General features: G+C 54.3%; 1 protein-coding gene across 1 annotated transcript; it reads right to left on the bottom strand.

The window, feature by feature from the left end:
• Positions 1-1269: 1269 nt before the first annotated feature.
• On the bottom strand, positions 1270-24530 carry Ngfr (nerve growth factor receptor). The gene is made up of 6 exons (XM_004655547.2): positions 24471-24530; positions 17619-17760; positions 12576-12935; positions 7784-8036; positions 4054-4214; positions 1270-3461 (listed from the first exon to the last, which is right to left on the bottom strand). Exons 1-6 carry the CDS (start codon positions 24528-24530, stop codon positions 3160-3162), a joined length of 1278 nt encoding a protein of 425 aa, XP_004655604.2. The 3' UTR covers positions 1270-3159.
• Positions 24531-25046: the final 516 nt, after the last annotated feature.

A 25046-nucleotide genomic window follows, 5' to 3' on the forward strand; every position in this document is an offset into this window, starting at 1 on the left:
TCTCTCAAGAATGTACAGTCACTAAAGACAGGATTTATGTCCCCCATATTCTCACAGGACAGTATCTGGCTTTTCCCACCAGACACAAGGAACCTTTAAGGGGAAGACAATATTTTGTCCCTCTGAGTAGGGATCCCCTTAGTACACAAAAGATGTGCCTCCCTCATCATATTAGGAATACCACACCCCACCCCCTGCCCAAGTTGAGCCCATCTCCTTATCACTCTGGGGCTTTTCCAACCAGGATAATTCCTCCCACCTCCAGAGTCCCTCTTCCCCACCCCTATGTCTTCCTCACTACCCTCCCCATTGGCGGGGGTGGAAGACAAGGGGCCTCCTGTCTCCCCCATGTCTGACTCTTGGCTGGGCCTTCCTGGCCCAGCTCCCTGGGCCTGCATGTCTGGAAGGCCTGTTTGTTATTATTCCTGGGAAGAGCAAATCTCCTCCTTCAATGGTGACCACAAGCCACATGACCTGGATAAGTGACTGGCAGCTCTGATCACCTGCTGAGCCAGCCTCAGAAGTGAGCACAGCCTGGGACCAGGAGCCCTGTAGTGCCCAGAGCTCCTGGGACCTGGGTCAGGCAGATGCCCCAGCCAGGCAGGCAGAAGCCCTGGTTAGAATGTGCAGCAAAGCCTCAAGGGAGGAGCCTGCTTGCCTCCAGGCCAGGCCAGACAGTATCCTGCCAGGCCATCTGGAGCCAGACCCTGTGCAGCCCTGTGTGTGAGCGTGTTTCGCAGGCCATGTGGGTGGCTGGGAGCTGTGTGGGTTGTGACCTGGCCCTCCTAGCAAGCCTCAGGCTCCCCTGCGGTCAGTTTCACTTCTGACATCTGGTCAAGTTCACAGCTGGCCAACTTCCTGCATAACAGTTTTTACTTTTCTTCTCAGAGATTTGGAGGCAAAGGGCCCCCAGTCACTTATATGGACTTCATGACTAACCAGGAACTTTCTGACTCTCCATTAAAACTTAGGGGAAAATTGGATAGTAACTCCCCAAGTTAGAAATTATACTGGGGGGGGGGGGCTGGGGGAGATGGCTTAGCCATTAAAGGTACTTTCCAGCAAAGCCACATTAGCCAGATGCAAAAAGTGGCGCTTGTGTCGGAGGGTCGTTTGCAGCGGCAGGAGGCTCTGGCGTGCCCATACTCTCTCTCACTCACACACATACGCACATACTGACATCAAGAAATTCATACTGGAGCCCCCTGACCCACACCCAATCCCAACCAACTCCAACCGTGGGTCCTTCTAAAAAGTCTCTTGGCACCGTTTTTCTTTCTTTGCTATTTAATGTTCATCACTTACGTTTTATGTGTAGGTTTTAGGAGGGCCCAAGAAATGATTACACAGGATGCAAAGGGAGGTGACAGGGAGGGTAATAGGGGGGTCTGGAGCTCACAGCCCCCACCTGGAGGGCCAAAGGGTTCCATCCCTGCCCAAAGCGCGGCAGGAGTGACCCCAGAACCAAATACATGCTAAACCATACTTGCAGCGTCCCACCCCTCTCCAGCTGCTGGAGGGAACTAAATACACGCAGTCTGTCCCACTCCCCTGATGCTGGGGGAGGTTCTTTTTCTCACTGTAGAGTGAGGTCCACAAAGAGCCACCTGCGTGCCTTGCTCCTAATCCAGGGAGGGGTGTCAGTCCATCGTGCATTCCTTGCCCAGGGCTCCTTCATGCTAAATAGAGGGGTGCCACACTCATTCCAACAGCAAGCAAAACAGGACAGACCAAGGAGGGGGTGAAAATGACCCGCTGAAACCTCTTGTCCCTTTCTGGCAGCGCTCAGCCAAACAGTCCTTTGCAGGGACCTGGAAACTTAGAAGAATCCCACCCCAGGCCACAGGCCAGCTCCGTTTCTTCTTGCTGCATTCTCACACTGGCCTATTTTTTTTTCTTTTTTTCTTTTTCTTTTTTTTTTCATTACAACCTCCTGGGCGCAGCCAAACTCAGGCTTTGGGAAGGGGCGGAACGGGAGCATTCTTCCACGCACAGGCCCTTGGAAGACAGACGCTGGCTCTGGCCCTTAGCAGTCCTTGGCCCGCCAAACCCGGGGGCGAGCAAGTCTTTCCTGTAGAGCACAGCTCCCTCTGATGCTTCTCTGGCAATAAACCTCAACAAGATCCTGTCTCAGCCCCCAATAGGAGACCAGAAAGATGTCTCTCATCCTGCGCGTGCGTGCGTGTATGTGTGTGTGTTATGAGGACAGGGGTACTTAGTCCCTGACCCCTAGGGCTGATTCTAGGGGCTAGTGTTGGCTACAGGCCCATGCCAAGGAAGGTACCAACAGATAACTCCACCAATGCCACAGACACAAGCTGGGTGGGGTCAAGCAGAGGGAGGTAGAGTGCCCCTTTCACCAAGCTCAAACTCCAAACCAGACTCTATGGATGAAACAATGGACCAGGCCTTGGACAAGCAGACCACATCTCCACAGGGGTGATCAGGGGTCTGGAGGTGGTGGTGGGCTGAGGTGGCTTCCAGACATTTCCCTGAAACTCACCTCCTTACTGGTCCCTCAGGCAAACTTGAGGCCCTGAATTTGGAAGAGAACGTGTCAGTTTACATTTGACCTCCTCATTGCTCCATGTCATGGGCTTGTCCCTGCCTCTCTCTGGGCCTCACTGTCCTGTATGTAAGAGAGAGGTCTGGACTGGGTTTCAGACCTGCTTCTAGTTCAAATAGGCTTCATCCATGGTCAGGGGGAAGGAAGGGGTGCCTGAGGGAGGACTTAGGCCACCATGATGTTCCCTGGTCCTCAGTTCACAGTGTAGAGCCCATGGCTCTGGTTTCTCTGAGTCTCGGGAGACTTGTCACCGACAACTCCCCGCCACTACCCTTTTCAGGTATCAGCCCCCTAGATCTGACCCTGACTAAGGTGTGAGAAAGGGAGGAAAGGCCTGAGATGGGGGGGGGCGGGGCAGGGCAGGGCGGGTAGATTCCCATCTCTTGTTGGAGACAGAGAGTGGTCAGAAGCAAGGGGCCCCTCAGGAGCAGCGATGGGGCTGTGGTTTGGGGAGCTGGGCTCAGAAGCCCTGCGCAAAGGATCTCGGTTCTGACTGCTCGGCCACCCCTCGGAGGGGACACCTCCGTGGGGACTGGCTATAGCATCAGTCATTGGAATGTGGGGCAGGGCAGGGACTCTCCCGGTCAGTAGGGTCACACCGGGGATGTGGCCGTGGATTCACTGCACAGGCTCTCCACAATGTCAGCTCGCTGGATGCGACGCAGGGCAGCCAAAAGAGTGTCAAGCGTCGCGCTGTCCTGGGCAGCCCAGCTGGCCAGCAGGGCGCGCACCGGGCAGGCCTCGTGGTTGAAGGAGTCTATGTGCTCGGGCTGGTAGCCCAGCTCACCGGCCAGGTGCCGCCAGGTGTCCCCCGCGGAGCCATTCAGTAGTTTCTCCACCTCCTCACGCTTGGTTGGGGGCAGGCTGCTGTAGAGGTTCCCTTCGGCCTTGAGGGCTGTGGGAAAACGGTGGGGTCAGTTCCTACCCTTGTCCCCTCTCTAGAGACCTGGCTAAGGCCAGAGAAGAGCCTGGGCACTCGCCTCCCAGTTAGGGGCTTAGAGACAGAAGGATGGCCAAGGTCCTGGGTGAGGCCAGCGTGGGAGAGGCCCGGGGTGGGCTGCTGATTCACAGCCCCTTCCTCACTCACAGCTCCAGCACATGCTCGCCCCCCCGCCCCCCCCTCCTCCCAGCAATCAGCAGAGAAGACAGACAACTGCAGCAAGTGTCCTGGAGCCAGGCTATGGACTGCTAATTAGGGTACACACTTAACCACTTGTTCCCCAGAAGTCCAGGGCAGGAGGCTAATTGCAGCTACTCTGGGCAGTAATTAGCCCCCAGGGGGGACAATTAGCTTGATGAGTCTGGATGCTCCCTCTGACTTGTAAAAGGCTCCATTTTCCAAGTCATCCCAGTGGAAAATACCTCCCCTTCCTATTCTTCCCGCCCAACCCAGCGTCCCCTACCAAGGCATTTAGCCAGCCAGCCCGGGCACCAGTACCCCCTGTAGTCGAATCTTATTGCAACTGGTCTCCTGCCCTGCCACTCACCCTGGCCCGAGGCTGTCTGAGTGTGGGGTTGCTGGTCATGTAGGCTCTGGCTGTCCACAGAGATGCCGCTGTCACTGTGGAGTTTCTCTCCCTCGGGTGGGGGTGTCTGGTTCACCGGCCGGCTGTTGGCTCCTTGCTTGTTCTGTTTGCAGCTGTTCCACCTGGGGTCAGAGAGGGGCAAAGTCTGAGGGTGCGGGGCTGTGCGGCGGGGAGATCTGGATAGCCGCACCTCCACCCGCGCACGGGGCAGGGTGTCCATAACATCTAAGGGACAGGCTTAGCGAGGAGGTGGCTTAGCAGTTAAAGCCGCCTGCTTGTAAAAACCTGTTGACCTGGGTTCAATTCCCAGGGACCCATGTAAAGCCACATGCACACCTCGGCATACCCATTCTCTCTCCCTCTCTCTCTCTCTCTCTCTCCTTGCAAATAAATAAAAATAGTCTCTAAGGGGCTTTATTTCTTCACACGATTTTAGCCAAAAAGCTGAGAAGTGATAAGGTGCTTATTTCTTTACACACACACACCTAAACACACATGCACATACGCACACATGCACGCGCACACATACACACACTGAAAGCGCTGCCAGGGTGGGGTCACTCTGCAAGTGTTCGATAAATGTTCATGGGATGGATGGTTCTTAACTAAATGACTTCCCAGAAATTCCACATTTCCCATCTACCCTTCTAAAATACTCCCATATGTGGGCAGTGATATATATAGGTATGTATGTATATACAAGGATTTCCTTGGTAATCATAAGCAATAACAAGAAACTGAAACCAACCTGAATGTCCATCAGAAGGGGACTAGCTCAATAAATTACAGTCCAGCCATGTTATTACATGAGTGGTTGTAAACGATCAGATAATCTGTGTTCTGGGGGAAGTGCCCCTGAGGGGATCAAGTAGAAACCTCCCTTGTAAAACACGCATGGTGCAATCCCATCGAAGCACTGAAAACAAGCCTGCGTGTTTACATAGAATGATTTTTAAAACAATCTCACGCTGGGCGTGGTGGCACACGCCTTTAATCCCAACAGAGGTAGGAGGATCGCCATGAGTTCGAGGCCACCCTGGACCTACACACTGAAGTTCAGGTCAGCCTGAGCCAGAGTGAAACCCTGCCTAGAAAAACAAAAGCAAAACAAAACAAAACTCATGTATGTGTTTATGTAAAAAAACACACAGGAAACAGTTTGTAAGGACCCATTCCAAAGAGATTCCAAGTTAATTCGTAGGGTTTGGGAAGTAAAGGAGACTTTTACTTTTTGCTTTTGAAGATATTGGTGTTGGGATTCGCTATGGAGCTCAATAGTAAAGCGCTTACCTAACACGTGCCAAAGGTCTGGGTTCCACCTCTAGAACTGCACTAAAATATAGGTCTCCAGGGGGCAGGAGAGATGGCTTAGCGGTTAAGGCATTTGCTGTCAAAGCTAAAGGACCCCTGTTTGATTCCCCAGGACACACATAAAAGCCAGATGCACAAGAGGGGTGCATGCGTCTGGAGTTCGTTTGCAGTGGCTGGAGGCCCTGGTGTGCCCATTCTCTCTCTCTCTCTCTGCCTTTTTCTCAAATAAATTAATAAAAATTTTTAAAAAAACCTAAAAATAAAAAATAGGTCTTCAGGGCTGGGGAGATGGCTCAATGGATCGAGCACCTGCTGAGACAGCATGGAGACCTGAGCTCAGGTCCTCATGACAGACACATCCAGGGTCGCAGTGTCGCAGGCTGTGGCACACGCGTCTGTGATCTCAGTGCCCACGGCAAGAAGGCGGCCAGCCCGCCCGGTGAACAGTGGTGAAGAAGAGACCCTGCCTCAAGCAAGGTGGAAGTTGAGGACCAATAACAGAGGCTGTCCTCTGACCTCTACATGCATGCCACGGCACATGGGGGCTCACATTCACACACGCAAAATGCAATGGGATGGGCACGCAAAACTTTAGACTGAGAAGATGCTTTGTGATTAAAGGTGCTTGCTTGAAAAGCCTGCTGGTCCAGGTTAGATTCTCCAGCACCCACATAAAGCCAAATGCAAAAAAAAGGGGGGGGAGGCAGGAGAGATGGCTTAGTGGTTAAGGCACTTGCCGGCAAAGACAAAGGATCCTGGTTCGATTCCCCGGTACCCACATAAGCCAGATGCACAAGGTGGTGCGTGCATGTGGAGTTTGTTTGCGGTGGCTGGAAGCCCTGACGTGCCCATTCTCTCTCTCTCTCTCTCTCTCTCTCCTTCTCTCAAATAAATAAAAACAAAATATATTTTTTTAAATGTTACATGTAAATGTGTGTGTGTGTGTGTGTGTCTGTCTGTCTGTCTGTCTGCAGCAGCAGCAAAAGACCCTGGCATGCCCATACACACATCCACATGAATAAGTAAATAAATAAAAATATTTAAACATAAAGTGGAAACAGGGGACTGGAGAGATGACTCAGTGGTTAAGGCCCTTGCCTGCAGAGCCTAAGTACCTGGGTTCAATTCCCCAGTACCCATGTGAAGCTACATGCACAAGGGGGCACATGTGTCTGGAGTTCGTTTGCAGTGACTGGAGGCCCTGGTGTGCCCATTCTCTCTCTCTCTCCCTCAAATAAGTAAGCAAAATATTTTAATAAACGAAAACATAAAATTTTGGACTTGGGAGATAGATAGCTCAACAGAGCACTGGTCTCAGAGGCATGAGGGCGTACAAAAGTCAGGTTTTCCTTGCATTTGATTCTCCAGCACTTAAACAGTGGGGCGTGGCCATGCACACCTCCAACCTCCCTTGTGGGAGGTGGAAATCAGAGCTTGCTGGCCGACCAGTGTGACCAAAATTTAGTGCCTCTCAGTTCACTGAGTGACTGTCTCCAGGGAACATCCAGATGAGCAACAAAAAAGATACCTGATGTTCTCCTCTGGCCCTCACAAGCATACACACTGAGGCTACACACACATACTACATGCACACACACACACACACACACACACACACACACACACAAAACCCTTAAAAATGTTTTTGGGGAGTTACTGTATATCTTGAATTCCTTGATGTGAATGTCACAGGAGCCTACAGATGAACAGATGATATGGGAGCCCAAGAGTAACATGAGAGGTCAAAAATTCAAACATATCAAGGAAGCCGGGTGTGGTGACACACCCTTTCTTTTCTTTTTTTTTTTTTTTTGGAGGTGAGGTCTCACTCTAGCCCAGGCTGACCTGGAATTCACTATGTAGTTTCAGGGTGTCCTCGAACTCACGACAGTCCTACCTCTACCTCCCGAGTGCTGGGATTATGGGCGTGCATCACCACACCCAGCTTGGTGGCACATACCTTTAATCCCAGCATTTAGGAGGCAGAGGTAGAACTGTCGTGAGATCGAGGCCACCCTGAGACTACATAGTGAATTCCAGGACAGCCTGGACTAGAGTGAAACGCTACCTCAAAAAAACAACACCAACAATAAAAAGATGAGGGAAACCAAAAGTGACATGTAACCCCAAGAGAAGAGTGGGGGGCCGCAGATAAGGACACTAGGGAAGGGAAGTAAAGGGGTGGAGAGTAGCCTGAGGATGAGGAGGGAACTGTATCCAGGATGGGAAAAGGCACCCTCTTCTATCACCTCCCTCGACCATCCGTGGGCATGGGATGGTGTGTGAGGATGAGCTTGGTTTGGGTTGAATTAAAAGGTTTCAGGTCAAGGTCAGAGCCAAGGCTCTTGAAGGCAAGCATCCCAGTTCCGTCTCCTCTCACCTCTTGAAGGCAATGTAGGCCACAAGGCCCACCACCACGGCAGCCAGGATGGAGCAGTAGACAGGAATAAGGTTGTCAGTGGTGCCTCGAGTCACTACTGGCTGGGAGCTGCCCATCACCGTGGTCACCATATCTGCCACCGTGCTGGCTACGAGATCTTGCTCTGGAGGGACCTCAGGCTCCTGGGTGCTGGGCGCTGTGCTGTCCGAGCCCTCTGCGGGTGTGGACCGTGTGATCCAACGGCCAGGGATCTCTGTGGGGGGGGGGGGGAGGCGGACAGGACCACAGGAGTGAAGGCTGGCCCCCAGACCCCTCCCTTATAGTCTCTGACCCACTTCAGTGCTTGATCCTGAGACCAGGGCCTAGCTCTGGGCGCTGGGCAGTTATGCACATGCAGGTGGTGTTTAGATTGTGTACGGGAATCACACCGTGAAGAAGGACAAAGGCTCTGCGTCAGGAGACCTGCATCACTGTGGGATCATGACTTCCCCACCTAAAGGATGGGCTCTGAACAGAGACAGTCTCTAAGCAACTTCCCAGCTTGGGCTGTTGACTAGAATTCTCTTCTGCATTCCGAAGCCTGGAATGGAGCACGTGCACCAAAACAAGAAATGCTTTAAGCCGAGGCAGTTCTCTAATGCTAGGAGGAAGGCCATTTCTTTGGCCCAGGGAAACACAGCCATGTGGAAGGATGAGGGATCTCAGGTTTGATCAGGGAGCTGCTGCTTGGATGGTAGCCTTCCGCCCCCTGCCTGTCTATGACGCTGCAGGCTCCGGGCTAGGGCTGGGGTTGGAGGGCACAGCTGGCTTGCTTCCCGCTTGCCAGTCCTTGGCCAGTGGCCAGTGTCTGTATCCTGCACTGCCCAGTCCTCACACAGCCTAGCCTTGGCACCCAGAGAAGACTGGGTCAGGTAGCCCAAGTCCTTCTTGGCAGGAAGCAGATGGTTGGTGGAGAGAGGGCCTAGAAAGCAGCTACTGAGGCTGCAGTGATGGCTTAGTGGTTAAAATGTTTGCTTGAGAAGCCTGAGGACCTAGGTTTGATTCCCCAGGACCCACATAAGTCAGATACACAAGGGGGGGCGCATGCATCTGCGGTTCATTTGCAATGGCTAGAGGCCCTGGTGCACTCATTCTCTACCTGCCTCTTTCTCTCTTAAAATAAATAATTCTTTAAAAAACTTTAAGAAAAGAAAGCAGATACTGCCCACTACTCAGGAGGAGCAATCTGTTTGTGGCCACCCACCTAGACCTGCTCATGGCAGCTGGGCATTGCCAGCCTCTTTGGCAGAGGCCTCAGCACAGCCTGGCACCAGTGGGTGGGATTTTCCATTCTGCCACCCAGCCAGAGGCAGGGTTAGGGGTTGTGGGCTCTGAATGTCCTGGGGGTACTTGCCTGGGCAAAGCATCTTACGCCATCCATCCTCACTTCCCACGCCCAAGGCAGGCAGGGAAAGCAGACAGGGCACGCTAGTCGGGTGAAGAGGAGGGCACCTTGCTTTTCAGCTCTGCTCCCCACCAGACCCTGTTGTGCCCACACAAGCTGGAGTCAGAGCTGTCCACTGTTCTTTTGCGCCTCCCCGGCTCAAGACAAAGATGCTTCAAAGGCCCCCATTTTCAGCACCTTCTGAGGGGAAAGGCCCCCAGATGTGAGTCTGGAATCCATCTGGCTGGCAGTGGGGAGAGGGCTGCCATCTGCCTCTCTGTCCCACCCCTCCCCCATCACAGTGCTGGACTGGGTTAGAGGGAGTGGAACGGGGAATTAATTAGAGTGGAACAGTCCTAGACAGGTTCCCAGAGGAGACCCTTGCCAGACACAGCGGAGGGTTTTCCTATGTGACCAGCTAGGGGATGGGGCAGACTAAGCAGGGGTGGGGAAGGCACGGGGACAGCTTCAGCTCTGAGGCTGTGGGTATGGCTCAGTTCATACCCACACCCCTGACCTTGGGGCTGAAGTGGGTGAGTTGGGGAGGGGGGCAGTGGAGAACCAGGAGAGCAGCTAAGGTCTGAAGACAGCATCAAGTATCCAGGGCACCATCCCTCACCCTTCCTGCTCCTCTGATGGGGTTGGGGACGAGATCCAGATGTGGCCTTGTCCCCTGGCATTCCAAACCACTAAGCCCTTGGCAGATCCTGACAGCCATTTCCGGAATGGGAGCTATTGGAAGGAAGAGGGACCAGGTGACCCTTCCTAAACTTCAATGGAGCAAGGGAGGGGGGCCTTTTGGCCCAAGGCTGAGTGAGTCACCATGTTGATACCTGAAATGTATATGCAGGAAAGTAAAGCCACATAGGACAGGAGAGGGGCAGCCAAGCCAAGAATCAAATTCCATTTCCTGAAATGGACCCACTGCCTCGGAGCTGGCATTTAACCCTTTCAGGGATTGGAGCAGAAAGAACTGGCTGGGGAATAAACACATTCCTCAGGACCACTCCCTCCCCTACCTTCAAGAAGCTGGGATCTGGAGGGTGTGCACACAGAAAGGTAGTGAGACCTGAGGAGATAAGCCACCCCTCGCATCTCAGCCAAGGCCCAGGTGAAACCACAGAGGAAGCGGGGAGATGAGCAAGAGCGCTGCTTCCATGCCAGAGTGAAAGACAGAGACACACGCCAAGAATACGGAACTCCTACCAAAGCTCACCAATAAAGAAGACTTAAAACACACCCACCACGGCTCAGGGAATTTTGCAGAAGAGGGGGCAGAAAGATTGTAGGAGCCACAGGTTGGGATGCCATGCCCAGAGGCATTGCCCACCCTCTCCCTGCCCACCCCTGTAACTAACTGCTGCTCCCAAAACACATAACCCACAACCCCATGGGGCATACCAGCAGCCCCACTGAAAACGGCCCCCCTGTGGAATGGAGGCAGGGAGGAGGGAAAAGATGGTACCAACCCTTGATGTATCTACACAAAGTATGTTCTTAATAAGAAAAAATATTACATACATGTATAAAATTGTCAAAAAAAAAAAATCTGGGGCTGGAGGGATGGCTCAGCAGTTAAGGCATTTGCCTGTAAGGCCAAAGGACCCAGGTTTGATTTCCCAGGACCCACGTTAGCCAGATGCACAAGGGGGCACATGAGTCCCGAGTTCATTAGCAGTGGCTGGAGGCCCTGGCGTGCCCATTCTCTCACTCTCCCTCTTTCTCTGCCAACTAACTAAATAAATAAAAATATTAAAAAAAAAAAAAGTCCAGGTGTGGTGGTGCACTCCTTTAATCCCAGCACTTGGGAGGCAGAGGTAGGAGGATCACTGTGAGTTCGAGGCCACCCTGAGACTACACAGTGAATTCCAGGTTAGCCTGGGCTAGAGTGAAACCCTACCTCAAAAATAAATAAATAAACAAACAAACAAACATACAAATCTGGGCTGGAAACAAAAGAAAAGAAGAGGCTGGGAAAGTGAGGTGGCATCTGGGAGGAAACTGACTTCCCCAAACAGCAATAACTTGCTCTGCCTCTGCAAAATCTCCTCCCTTTACTCTAGCTGCTGGCTCTTCAGACTTGCCCACAGAACCACGCTGCCCACTTCCCGGCTGCCTGGCACCTAAAGCCACTACTTGCCTATCTCCTGGCCCAAGGCAGTCTCCGCCAGAGCTAACCTGGGACCTGCGCTCCATCCCCACCCCCCACCCCCAGTGCAGGAAGCTTCAAACACACTTGGAACCTCAGCCCAGCTTATCAGCTCCTCTCCACCCACAGCGCCCTGAGTGAGCTCAGGTGAGCGCCAAGGAACCGGTCATCAGGAAGCTCCCCAAAGGCCGAGAATCTATCCACCAGCTAATGGAAGGTAGAGGCGGCGCTGCCTCTTGAGAGCCAGGGACAGCCGAAGGTGGAACTGTCTTCTGCCGAAGCTGGGAACAAAGGGCCCCAGCCTCCTTCAGTGAACTAGCACCAAGGCCTTCAATGTCCCCTCAGATGGGGGACTTCCTGAAGGAAACGCTGTTGACCCCTCAGAGAGAGGACAGCATGAGGACAGGCCTCAAAGGGAAACAGCTCCATGGGTGTGGCCATAGGGTGATGGGTAGAATGGAAAAAACCACCACCAATTTCCCCAGCTCCCCTAAGATGAACCCCACTGACCAAAGACCAAGTCTGCTCAAGGTGCCTCCCTCACCCACCTGGAGATCCACCCATCTCCTTCAGGCCATGCCCGATTAAGCCAGGCACACCCAGCTCCTACCCACCCCGGGGAGCTAAAGTCATTCAAGCACACCCCACTTTGTCCTAGGCCCCTGCCCTGCCACTTCCCTTCTTTCTATGAGCATGTCACCCCACTAAATCACCACTATGACTCCACCTGACTCCATCCCCCCCCCTAAGGAAACCATGAAGGAAGTGGACCTGAATTCATGCCCATTAGGTAAGCGAGGAAACTGAGGTGCAGAGACAGGAATGTCAGAGTGCATTTCACTGCAAGTGCTGGAGCCACACGCCACCACCCCGGACCTGGACCAGGGCCTCATAGCTGAAGCCTCCTTCAGGCCACAGGATGGGATGGTGGTCTGCCCTGGGCTCTGGCAGCCATGGCCCCCTTTCTAGCTGCTGTCTGCTGCAAGGGTCACAATGGCTGCGTCCGGGTAGGTACAGGACGCGGGCCTTGCCAACATCAGCTCGAACAAGGGAACAGTGAAAGGGGTCCCGCGGGGCGGTAGGGCCCGGATTCCCCTCCTCCCTGCGGTGACCAAGGCTCGGAGCGTGTGTCTTTCAGGATCAAAGTCACTGAGCTGCTCGGGAAGCACAGGTCCCTGGCGGTGGAACCCCGGGGGGGGGGGGGGGGGCGGGGGGCTCACCCTCGCACTCGGCGTCCGCCCACGGTGTGCACTCGCGGAGCTGGCGCTCCGTGTCCTCGCACACGGTGCAGGGCAGGCACGGGTCCACGTGGTTGGCCTCGTCCGAGTACGTGCCCTCGGGGCACTCCTCGCACACGGTGTTCTGCCGGTCCTGGCAGGAGAACACGAGCCCCGAGCCCACCTCGCACACGCTGCACGCCTCGCAGCGGCCCGTCTCCTCGTCCTGGTAGTAGCCGTAGGCGCAGCGGCACACCGCGTCGTCCGCCTCCACGCACGGCGCCGACATGCTCTGCAGGCCCAGGCACTCGGTGCACGGCTTGCACGGCTCGGTGGCGCTCACGACGTCGGAGAACGTCACGCCTGAGGGAAGAGGGGACAGGCGGGGAGCATCAGCCATTGAACTTAAGCACCTGATTTGGGAGTGTGTGTGGGGGGGATTCTTTCCCCGCCCCCAGGTAGAGTTTCACTCTAGCCCAGGCTGACCTGGAGTTCACTATGTAGTTTCAGGGTGGCTTCGAACTCACCTCCTCCTACCTCTGCCTCCCCAGTGCTGGGATTAAAGGCACCCGGTTTGGGGGGGGGGGGTGTGGGGAGTTCTTGAATATAGGAGCCATGCAGTCCTGCCCAGGGCAGATTCCCCATTTCGGCCTCACCCGGTCGCATTGACTACCTTCTTTCTTCCCTGATTCCCAGCCTGAGGCTGAGCTGGTAGCAGCGACTTTCTGGGAAGGGAGCCAGGACTCCCCATCCTCCAGGCCCCAGAAGAGCTGGCCCTAAGGCCTCCTGGGTAACTCAGCTGGTGCCGGGAAATTCCTTGGCAAATCATCTTAGAGAGTTCCCAGCCCTGCACCCTTGCTCCCAACACGATTATGGAACAATATGTGCATGGGGTTCCCACCCAACCCTTCCCGCTGGCTAGAGCTGGGCTATGCACCCAGTCCAGGCACGGAGCCTCTGCCCCAGCTACCTTTGGTCTTCTGCGCATGGGGTGTGTGTGTGGTGGTGGTGGCGGGGCGGGGACTCATGTAGAGCCCAAAGGGGAGTGACTAGGGTTACATGGAATTCCACAGGCTTGGTGTCACCCCCATGCTACCTGCCTCATAGTACCTGCTCAGGGCGTGGCTTTCAAGGTCAGGGTCAGGACCCCAGGCAAGATAGCTCAGGTACAGTGGGAAGAATGGAGTCTATAAAGCTAGTACTTGCATATACACTCCTCTGCTCTTTCAGATGGCATAAAGGGTGGCTTCTAAATCTCACTTTTGTTTTGTTTCTTCGCTTTTGGTTTTCCGAGGTAGGGTCTCACTCTAGCCCAGGCTGACCTGGAGTCCCCTATGGGGTCTCAAGCTGGCCTTGAACTCAGAGAGCCTCCTACTTCTGCCTCCCTAGTGCTAGGATTAAAGGTGTGGGCCACCACTCCTGGTTTGAATCTCACTCTTGACTCACACTCTTTTTTCTTTCTTTTTGGTCTTTCGAAGTAGGGTCTCACAGCCCAGACTGACCTGGAATTCACTATGGAGTCTCAGGGTGGCCTTGAACTCATTGCAATCCTCCTACCTCTACCTCTCAAGTGCCGGGATTAAGGGCATGCACCACGAGGGCAGGCTGACACGGTCTTAACTAATGGATGTGGATAAGGGAACAGCAGCAGTGTGTTCTGGGGTCCTCATTGCCTATGCAGGGAGCAAGGAAGGGGGAGAGCCAGGTCTTGGTCCCTTCCAGTCTGGTTGGAGAGCTTTGTGCCGTTATGCATTCAGGCGGAGCTGTCCTCACTTCCAGCACTTAGGAAGTTGAGAACCAGAGAAGGAAGGAGTGCTTGAAATGTAGAAACAGGTCAAAAGACTTGGTGGGGGAGCAACAGGGGCCTGCAGCAGGGTCCCATGTCAACACCTACTAAAGGCATCAAGAAACAAGATGGAGTTCAGTCATACCCTGGGAGGTGGGAATGAGGGTGGTGAGGCAAAGCGAGAAATGAAAAGGACCAGAATGGGGACAGGAAAGACAAAACAGACTGAGGGAGAGAGGCCTGGGGTGGGGCACACATTTCAAATTCTCATCTGTTCCTACAGAGGACCCTGTTTTCTTTTCAGAGGGAGCAGACAGATCTAGATTTAAGACTCGCTTTCAGGGCTGGGGAGATGGCTCAGGGATTAAAGGTGCTGGCTTGCAAAGCCTGATGACCTAGGTCCAATTCCCTAGTACCCTCATAAAGCCAGATTCACGAGGTGGGACACACATCTGGAGTTTGCAGCAGCAAGAAGCCCTGGCTCACCCATTCTCATTTTCTCTCTCTCTCTCTCTGCTTGCAAATAAATAAATAAGTAATTCAAACCTCACTTCCATAATTTATTAGCTACATGACTTAACCTGTCTCTGCATTTTTCTTTCTCTGTAAATAGAAAGTAATAGCCAGGCATGATGGTGCAAGCTTGTAATTTGGGTATTTGGTACTTGAGAGGCTGAGATAGGAGGTTCTCAAGCTCCAGATCAGCCTGAGCTACATAGTAATTTTTGAGGCTAGCTTGGGCTACATAGACTTGATTTCAAAAATAAATAAATGATGAAGAAGTAAGCCAATGGACTAATACCCTCATTCACAGGACTGTGGGAAAGAAAAAATTCATCAGTAATGACCTTCGACACACAGTAGGGACCCTATAAAGGTTGGGCTCCACGGTCATCTTTGGTGGGAGGCATAGTCAGACAGCAGAAAGTACTTCCAACCTAAGCAGCTAAGAGGCAGGATGTCTGATCTCTACAAAGGAGAGGGTGCTGTTGGTGGGTGGTTGGGGTGGGGGGCATCATCCAGTCACACTGGAGGGAAAGGGCAATGTCCTGCTCCTGGGAAAATACAGAGATTAATAGAGGACCCCTGGGAGTGGGTTTTTACTTGGTGTGAAAAATGTGGTATTTTTTGGCAGAGCATGAAGGCAGGGGCTTAATAGGTTTCCTTGTGGAAACGTTTTGAGGATGGAGGGAAAGTCCACTGGGGTCTCTAGCCCGTAAAGTGGGCTTGTAAAGGCAGCCTGTTAACACAGCTGGAGGTGGGGTGTGGCAGGCGGAGCCAGAGGGGAGGGAGGAGGAGTGGTTCCCATACCCACTTCTGAGCTGCCCTCGGCTCCTGAGCCCTTCCTCTTTCCTGCTTCCTGACCATCCTTTTCCTGGGCTCCTGAAGAGCTTCACACAAGAGGATGCATGGACATGTCGTAAGACATCTGCATCCATGATACGGCCCTGGCTGGAGTCCAGGCAATTACAGGGAGACTTTTGTTTTCTTTTTTGCATGTATATGTATTTATATATGTATGGGCACATGTGTGTGTGCAGGTCAGAGGTTGACATCGAGTATCTTCCTTGATTATTTGCCACTTCATTCATTTCTTTAAGTACTTTTAAAAATATTTTATTAGCCGGGCATGGTGGCGCATGCCTTTAATCCCAGCACTGGGAAGGCAGAGGTAGGAGGATTGCTGTGGGTTTGAGGCCAGCCTGAGACTACATAGTTAGGTCAGCCTGGGCTAGAGTGAAACTTTACCTCCAAAAAAACAAAAGAAAAGCAGAAAAGAAATTTATTTATTTATTCATTTGAGACAGATGAGAGAGAGAAAATAAATGGGTGAGCCAGGGCCTCTAGTCACTGCAAATGAACTCCAGATGCATGCGCCCCTTTGTGCATCTGGCTTATGTGGATACTGAGGAATCAAACCTGGATCCTTAGGTTCTGCGGGCAAGTACCTTAACAGCTGAGCCATCTCTCCAGCCCTTCAACCTCATTTATTGAGATAGGATCTCTCCCTTGGCCCGGAGCTCACAGATTTGACTAGTCCATCAACCCAGCTTGTCCCAGGGATTCCCTGCATCTGCCCTCTGAGCTCTGGACACTACAGGCCAGCTGCTATGCCTGCATTTACGTGGGTGTTGATGACCCAAACTCAGGCCCTACACATGTGTGACAAGCACTTTACCAAATGGGTCATCTCCTCAGACCCCAAAGAGGCAGAATTTGATGGCTCCAGGACAGTCAATGGTTGAGTGATGCTTGCTCTAGGATGGAGACTACATGAGGCCAGGGCAAGACAGGTGCCAGTTACCAAGTGGGCAGAACCATCCCACCTAGGCAGACTTCCCTCTGCTGGGGACAGAGTTATAGGATGCACAAGCACAGAGATGGAAATCAGTGAGGTTGGGGAACACCAAGGACTTGAGGTCATCTGAAGGATATAGAGCTGGGGTACAGGGGTATCCAAAGTTAAGACTTGGCCAGCAGATGGGTTCAGAAATCTCAGTCAGCTACTCTGTTCCCAGCAGCCTTCCCAATGGGCACTGAATGCCAGGCCAACCAACACAGGCTCTGACTGACAGCAGGCAGGGAAAGAGCTTTGTACCCAGCAAGGCCTAAAGCAGCAGTAGGGTAATGAGAACTTAGCGGAGACCAAGACTTCTTACCCCAGAGAACAGAGATTCACACCCAGATGAGACTGGGTCTGAGGGATCCTCACCTGCCCTTCCTCATCCGCCAGCCTGGGAAGACGGGCATCTCTCCCCTCCGAAGGAAGCCCTAGGCCGCTCTCCTCATTCACCCCACACCATATCACTCTATAGTAAGGACATCCTTGTGCTCCTGCCAGGGTCCTGGGGGACGGGCAGCCACACCCTCTCAGGATCCCCCAAGGTCAGTGTCCAGAGTAGCCCGGATTTGATCTTCTTTCCCCTCCTCCCCTCCCCAACAAACCCACAGAGGGTGAGTTGCAGCCATTGACCTTGCAGTGCAAAAGATATTTTTAGCTGGCCTTGGCATCAGCTTCTTCTCCCTGCCTGGCCACACTCTTCTACAGACCTGTCTGCTTGGGGGCTGGGAATTCCCTCTGGGGATCCCCTACCAGGTCCCCCTCCTCCCTCAGCAAATTCACCCATCTACTCACAGCTTCTCTCTGCCTCTTATAGTGGGAGTGATGGGCAGGGGACCCTGCCAGGAAGCAGAGCGCTTACAAGGGCAGAGCTGAGCATGCTGCACCCCCCTCCCCCGACATGCCACCCTGTACTCACTGTCCAGGCAGGGCTCACACACGGTCTGGTTGGCTCCACAAGGCTGGGCCACACCCTCGCCCAAATTGCAGGCTTTGCAGCATTCTCCGCTATAGGTGTACAGACCTGTGGGGCATGCCTCCTTGGCACCTCCAAGGGACACCTAGGTGGAGAGGGGGAGATCAGGTCAGCCTGGCAGGAGAAAGGGGGTGTCTTGCAAGGGATCAAACGCCTCCCTCCTAATGCCTTCTATTAGAACCACCTGGGCTTGGGATGAGCTCACCAGGGAGGCATTAGGAAGATCAAAGCTGGCAGGAAAGAAGGCAGTAGAGGGACCGGGCGCCTTGCCTGCTGGGGTGTGAGGTCAGAGCCTCAGAGGCTAGCTAACCTTCTGCAAAGTTCACCTCGGTGACAGCCCCTCCTGAGTCCTGAAGACACCGCATAGGGAAGGTGGTTTGGGACCCAGCAGAGGGTTTGACAGCAGGGACATTACGAATGGCTAGACAGGTTGCAGCTTGTACAAGGCTCCCTGCCAAGGGGGCCAGTAGAGCTGAAGTCTGGCCCAAACCCCACTCACTAAGCCTCACACCTGCAGAGTTGCATTCACCCAGAGACCAGAGATTGGGGCCTTTTCCTTGCAAAGTGGAACAGGGCTCTTAATTTAATATTAAATATCAACATGGAGGTGTCTTTGCCCAAGAGAAGAAGGCAGAGGGATGAGGTCTTGGGTTCCAGTGCTAACTGTTCTGGGGGTTTCTGGTCTGCCCTCATTGCCCTTTCAGAGTCTTTATCTCTCCAGAAATGGAGATGCTGACAGCTTGGTGCCAGGGCAAAGGACGGGCCGATGGGCAAGAGTCTGGCACCAAGACAGAGAGAAAGAGATGCCTGTTATCAATGAGCCAGTGGCCGTTCTCACCACTGAGCAGTACTGTTCCACCAGGGTTGCTTTCCAGCCACCGGCCCTCCTCCCCTGCCCTCCTCTCCCAAGTGGCCGCTGAGAACCAAGCTGGAACCAGGGGAAAGGGGAGTCAGATTCCTGCTACGGAAGCATCTTCACTCATGGATGGAAGGATTTAGCGCCAGATTCCCTGGAGGGAGGGGCTGCTACAGGCTGCTTTGTATTTCTGCTCCTGAAGAGAACAGTTACAATGTCTAATAAAACTCAAAGCCTGCTCTGCCACCTCCAGGCCCGGCAGCCCCTGTCTGATGCTGTGCGGTGACCGGTTCTTGGGTCGAGGGATCAGAAGGAGCTTTACAAGGTCGTTTTGAGCAGTTTTTCTGTTTCTATTCTGGCCAGATCTTGGCCAAGACACCCTTTCCTCCTTCCAATGTTAGAAAAGAAAAGAAACACCCTGCGGCCTTTACCAGGGTTTGGTGGGGAAGAAAGCTGCCAGGTAGGGGAGGTGCAGGGAGTGTGCCTAGAGGCAACATGGTCCCCAGGAGCCCCACAGGGAGGGTGCAGGCAGCAGAGGAAGCCACCACCATCCCTTCCCAGGTGCCAGCAGTATGCAGCGCTAGTTAACATCTGCAGGCCAGGAGCCCGGGGGTGGAGGGGGGTTCCACATGCAGGCTTTCCCCAGGAGGAGGGAATCCAGAGGGGTCTGTTCTGATTTCCTTTCATCACTTAGGGCTCTGCTTACATGTCACTTCCTCAAGGAAATGTTCATGTCAGCTTCACCCCTCCCAGCTCAGGCGGACAGAGCAAAGGGACTGTGGTTGGCCCGGTGCCTGACATGCTACCTGGTGCGCAGTAGAGGCCCGAAGTACGTAATAACGGAACTTGTGAACAGAAAATATCATGCGAGTTCATGGATCTAGAACTCGGGGAGAAGAGTGCCTCTGGGTGGCTGTGTGTCCTGAGGGTCAAAGGTGAGATTCACCATAGGGTCCGCACCCTCCTCAGGCTCCAGCTGCAGACCTGCAGTTTCCTCCTAACCAGCTGTTTCCACCGGGGATTATCCAGGGCTGCAATGCAGCAGAAAATGCTTGTGCTCTTGATCCCAAATGACTACACTTTTGTTTTTTTGTCAGCTCTCTGACAGTTTTTCTGTCTCTTCTGTTCCTGTCAAGGTATCAGTTGTCACTTCTTGCTGTTATCACGAAGTGACCTGAAGAGGCCCTCTCTCAGCATCATCATTTGTTAGGCCTAATGGAATCTTTAGGAATGACGCCACTGACTTGGGTAGGAAGATGGTAGGGAGCCAGATGTACACAGATCCATCAACCAAGCAGTAGGAAGGCTGAGCTAGGCGGATCTCAAGTTCAAAACCAGTCTGGACTACATAGTGAGAACCTGTCTCGTAAAAAAAAAAAAAAAAAAAAAGTAAAAGGGGACTGGAGAGATGGCTTAGCAGTTAAGGCACTTGCCTGCAAAGCCAAAGGACTTAGGTTGGATTCCCCAGGACCCACATAAGCCAGATGCACAAGGTGATACATGCATCTAGAGTTTGTTTGCAGCGGCTGGAGGCCTTGGCATGCCCATTCTCTACCTGCATATCTCTCTCTCTCTCTCTCTCTCTCTCTCTCTCTCTCTCTCTCTCTCTCTCAAATAAATAAAAATAAAATATTTTAAAAAATAAAAATGGAGAGCTGGGCATGCACCTTTAATCCTGGCACTCCAGAGGCAGAGGTAGGAGGATCCCCAGGTGTTTGAGGCTAGTCTGGGACTACAGAGATCCAGGTCAGCCTGGGCTTGAGTGAAACCCTACCTTAAAAAAACAAAACAAAACACACACACACAAAAGTAAAAGGTGGCTGTGGAGGAGCTGACCCAGAGAGGCAGGTCTCTGAGTCAAATACGGGAACACAGAACCTGCGCCTCCATTGCCTGGACTGCTCTGATTCCTGCCTCACCCCAAAGGGCCCAGGTGACAGGAGACAGGCTTTGCGTTTCTCACTGTTTCCTCACCATTAGGTACTTATGACCTGCCTCATGGGTTGCTGTCTTAGGCGAGTAAGGTGTCAATGGATTTTGAGGCTCCTCTTTTCTCTCTCCACTGCTTTTTTTCTCTCTTCCTCTGTGGCCTTGGGCTATGTTCCACTTAAATGAGATAGAGACTTAAGCTCTAAATAGTGTGTATGGGTGGCGAAAGGAGAGGAGGGATCTATATGGTACTTGTGGGTAATTTAGTGGCTTTGGGCAAGAATCTCTGCCAAGAACCTGCTTCCAGACCCTCCACCCTCTCTTCTCTCATAACCTGCATTAGAAGTTGAAGCCACATAATCAGCAACTGTGTCCGTCCTATGTTTCCTCTGACATAAAACCCTGGATCTGCTAATTGCTACTTAATCTGAGTATCTCAGCCTCCCTAAGCCTCAGTTTTCCCATCTAGAACACTGGGTTGACAATGACTTCTGCACAAGGTCGCTGAGGGAACTGAATGAAATAATATATGCTGATCTGTCTGGTGCGTAGTAGGCGTTCAATCACTATCAGTTACGGAAGCAGTAGCTCAGCCTCAGGGAGGAAGAAGAGCTGCTGACCCCAGGCAAAGACAAGGCAGGAAAAAGCCGCCAGCCAAGCAGGAGCGCGTGACTAGAGTTCACACTAATTGTTCTCCAAAATCAGATCCAAATTGATCAATTTATCAAAATGACAGACCCATTTGCCTGAAAGTTATATATCTATTACATTCATTCATTTCAAAGTTGATAGAATGACTTCCCTTTTTTTTTTTTTCCAGAATGTTTACAATCTATTTTTGTCATTACAGGGCTTTCTAGAAACCGACGTGGAAATAGATGGATTGCCCTTTAAGAGTCTTATTTAATTGGACAAAATCAAAAACACACCAGTGTTTGAAGCTATATGAATGTTTCCAGTGGCTCCATCCTGCCCATTCAGGACAGCTTCAGCAAAGGTTTCATAGTGGGGCCATGGTTGTAGCCTATGGAGTTAGGGAGGGTTTTCAATACCTGGAGGGTCTTAGGCAGACACAAACCCGATTGGAGGCAGTGACACAAGCCACCCCTTTGGACTGGAGTGTTGTGAGTAGATCAGAGCAAATAACCCAGGACTGACGCCCTGCGCAGATTAGGAGGGGGCGGGGCTCTGCGGTGATGTGGGAAGGGTGGCTCATTTAAAAGGCCCAGGACGGGATCTAGCCTACCTAACCAGTGGAAATCCTGGACCACACCCTCCTTTTTCACCAGCAGGTTGGGGGAAGGTGGCCGGGAGCCCAGCATGGGGTGTATGTGTGTGGGGAGACAGTAAGCGTGCCTCCCAGCTCTGCTTGCTAACTGGGGGAGAGGGTCTCCTGCCTGAATCTCCTGTAGATCAGCTTCCTGGCCTGTAAAATGGGAACAACTAAATTCACCTCGCTGGGACCTAAGTGATACACGATTTAGCAAGAGAAATGCCCCGGATAGCACAGGGCACACACAGTAGGCACTTCATAAACTTGATGTCGGCCTCGACACCTCGTCCCTTAGAAAGGAAGCGAGGCGCTGCATGCACACTAGGCTGCGGTGGGGAGGGGGCCCTTTCCCTCCCAGAGCCGCCTCCCCACCCGACCACCCTCCACGCCAGCTTGTCCGCTCTCGCCGCCCATTTGCCGCTCTCCCCGCTGCATCCCTATTAGGCGCATTAGGCAGCCCGGCGGCTCCGGTTACAGACGTCTGAATGACAAAGTGCCTCCATTACCGGCGCAGCCCCGGCAGCCGACCCGCCGGGACACACTCTAGTTTCAGCACTGCTCGCCGCGCCGCAGGAAGGAGCCTGGACGGTCGCGGTGCGCGCAGCCCGGGCCACACTGAACATCCCCGGGGTGGAGACGGAGGCCCTCGGATTCTGAGCTGGGGCGGGGATAGGGGGGGTCCATCTTCCAGGGACACTCCCACCCCACCCGCAGCTATCTTCCTTCCACGCCTCCATCCAGAGACCACGCCCTCGCCCTTCCAGGATCCCAGCTACTCGCCCACCCCAGTCCCCCCTCCCAGACCCTCTGGTCCATCTCTCACCCGGCCACCTTGGACGAAAAACACCTCCAATCACAGGCGTTAGTCAGCAAGGCGCCAGCAGTCACTCTCAAACACATCACCCCCCCAAACTCCAAGGATGCCACAGGTACTGGCACCTCCAGGGAACCCGGGCTGAGTTGAGGGGTTGAGCCAGCGCTCAGCTCCTTATTACAACCACTACCTGCCCAGACCCTTAGGTTAGGATGGTGTCAATCCCGCCCGTACCGCGAAACGCAGCTCTTGAGCCGAACCGGGACGCCTGGCTGTCCCCTTGGGTCGGTAGCGTACAGAGCTGGAATCAGGTGCGGGGGTGGGGGAGGGGCGTCCGAATCCTAGCACTAGGGCCTGTCTTGTTGTGAGATCTTAGCCAAGACCTTTAAACTCCCTGTCTCCTCTGATCAATAAGAGGGGGGGGCTTAGGGGTGCAATATTCCGATGAAAGATGATGGTGGGGGAGGGGGAATGAAGATTCCACTTTCTTTGCCAACTTTCCCCGGTCAATCAGCTCATGACCACACACCAGGTCACATCTCCCGAAGATCTGGTCAGAAAGATCCTGAGTGCTCAGGTGCATTGGAGGAGGACCTGCCGACCTTGGCCAAGTCGGTCACATTGGACATACAGCAAAGCATCCAGTGCTCCGGTCTCACTAGGTGACTTTCACCGATACCTAGCTGGGAGCGATGGAATGCCTGCCGGGCTAAACTCAGCCGGGGACCCGGCGCGGAGGGCGTGGCACTGGGGGTCCAGGAACTTAGAAATGGTAGGGCGGGGGCTGCCGCGTGTTGGCCCAGGCGCGCACGGAGTGGCAAACGCGCGTCGCGCAGTGCCCCCTGCGGGCCACCTCGCGCCTGCACCGCCCTGAGCCGCGCGCTGCGGGACCGCCACCGTTCCACACCCTGCGGCCCCGCCAGGTTGGGGACACCCGCTCCACGATTTCCGAGTCCACCGCATCGCTTCAAGTCCGTGTGAGCCAGCCCCGTGTGAGGAGCGAGGGGATACCCCACCCCCGGGGGCTGGGTCACCCCCCTGCGAAGTGCGCGCTCCCTTCCTAGCTCCGGGATGCCCACCCGCCCAGCCTCAATTCCCGGACTGGGCGAGGCTGTGAGAAAGAGCGCTGGGAACCCGCGCGGGAAACGTCCGTGCCTCCGCGCTCTCTGCTCGCCTCACTCGTCCCTCACCGGGCCGGCGAGACCCCCCTACACACACACACCCCAGCACTCCAAGGGAACGCACTCGCTTTTTCCATCTCTTTTGTCGCTGTCCTTTTCCTGTCCTCCTTAAAACACCACTTTCTCTCTCCCTCCTCTGCCGCTCCCCAATCTTTCCTTTCGGTGCCCCTCCCCCCATTGTCTGGCCGGTCCCCATTGTCCATACCCGGTCCCCACTGCCTATGCCCGGTCCCCTACTGCCTCCAGTCTCTCCAACCTCCTCCCCCATTGTTCGGTCGCCGGTCCCACACATCCCTAAGCCCCGTTCTCAGTCTCCCTTTTTCTCTCGTCTCACATCTGTTCTAGGAGTCCCCCAGAGACCAAAACGTTGAAGGGGAAAAGTCCCCTTGAGATGCTGGCGTTCATGCACCGTCTTCAAAAACCCGAGGGGTCCGAGATCACCCTCCCCAGGACCTGGGTCCGGAGAGACCCCCTCCCTGCCCAGTCTCCGACACCGCCCTCAGCTCACTTCCAGGGACCGGCCCCCGCGCCGCAGCGCATCTCTCCATCCCGGGAGTCCTGGTCGCCTTCGCACTCGGAGAATCCTAGACGCTCCTCCGTGGGTCCCGGCATCCCAGTGCCTCTCCGCCGCCCACTCCCATCCCCTGGGACCCCAACGCTCCGTTCTCTTTCCGGGGTGGTGGCGACTGGGTCTACTCGGGGTTGCGATCTCTGGTAAGGCGTCCCTGAGGCTGACACTCACCCCCAGCAGCAGCAGCAGCAGAAGCAGCGGCGGCGGCGGCGGCAGCAGCGGCCGGTCCATGACGCGGCCCGCAGCACCTGCCCCCATCGCCCGCGGCTGCGCTCGGCTTCCCAGCACCGTGGGCTCCGCGGAGCGATCGGGCCGCGCTCAGCTGCGCTGCGCTGCGCTCGCACCCGCCGGAGCTGCCCGGGGCTCCGCTGGCTCTAGCTGCGGGCGGGAGCGGCGGGGTGAAGTCAGTGCTGCGGCCCCGCCTCCTCCCCGCCCAGCCCGCCTATCCCCGGAACCGCGCCCGCCCGCCCGCCCCGCGGGCTCGTGGAAGGGGGGCCCACAGGACAGGAGGGAGGTGTGTCGCGAGCGGCACCCTCGACCCCGGGGCCACTGCTCCGCGCCCCGGCCCACCCCGCCCGGGTACGCGGCGCACCACGGTCTGCAACGCATTGGTCCCGGATGCTGTGGGCTAAGGGGCCCGGGTACCCGCTGCGGCTGTTCCTCTCCCGTGGACTGCGGTTCACTCTCTTTCCAGTTCCTTACCCCTACGGGTGGTAAGGAGGGGTGCAGGGCGCCTGACACCGTGTG

This window comes from Jaculus jaculus, chromosome 9 (genome assembly GCF_020740685.1).
Source record: "Jaculus jaculus isolate mJacJac1 chromosome 9, mJacJac1.mat.Y.cur, whole genome shotgun sequence".
Taxonomy (NCBI): Eukaryota; Metazoa; Chordata; class Mammalia; order Rodentia; family Dipodidae; genus Jaculus; species Jaculus jaculus.

What these genes read in the sequence shown, in the direction of transcription:
- Ngfr (XM_004655547.2), bottom strand. Translation starts at nt 24,530, where the DNA reads ATGGACCGGCCGCTGCTGCCGCCGCCGCCGCCGCTGCTTCTGCTGCTG. An exon ending in GTGTGAGCCCTGCCTGGACA is followed by an intron (nt 12,936 to 17,618) that starts GTGAGTACAGGG and finishes CTCTTCCCTCAG; the next exon opens with GCGTGACGTTCTCCGACGTC. An exon ending in GCCTACATTGCCTTCAAGAG is followed by an intron (nt 4,215 to 7,783) that starts GTGAGAGGAGAC and finishes CTCTGACCCCAG; the next exon opens with GTGGAACAGCTGCAAACAGA.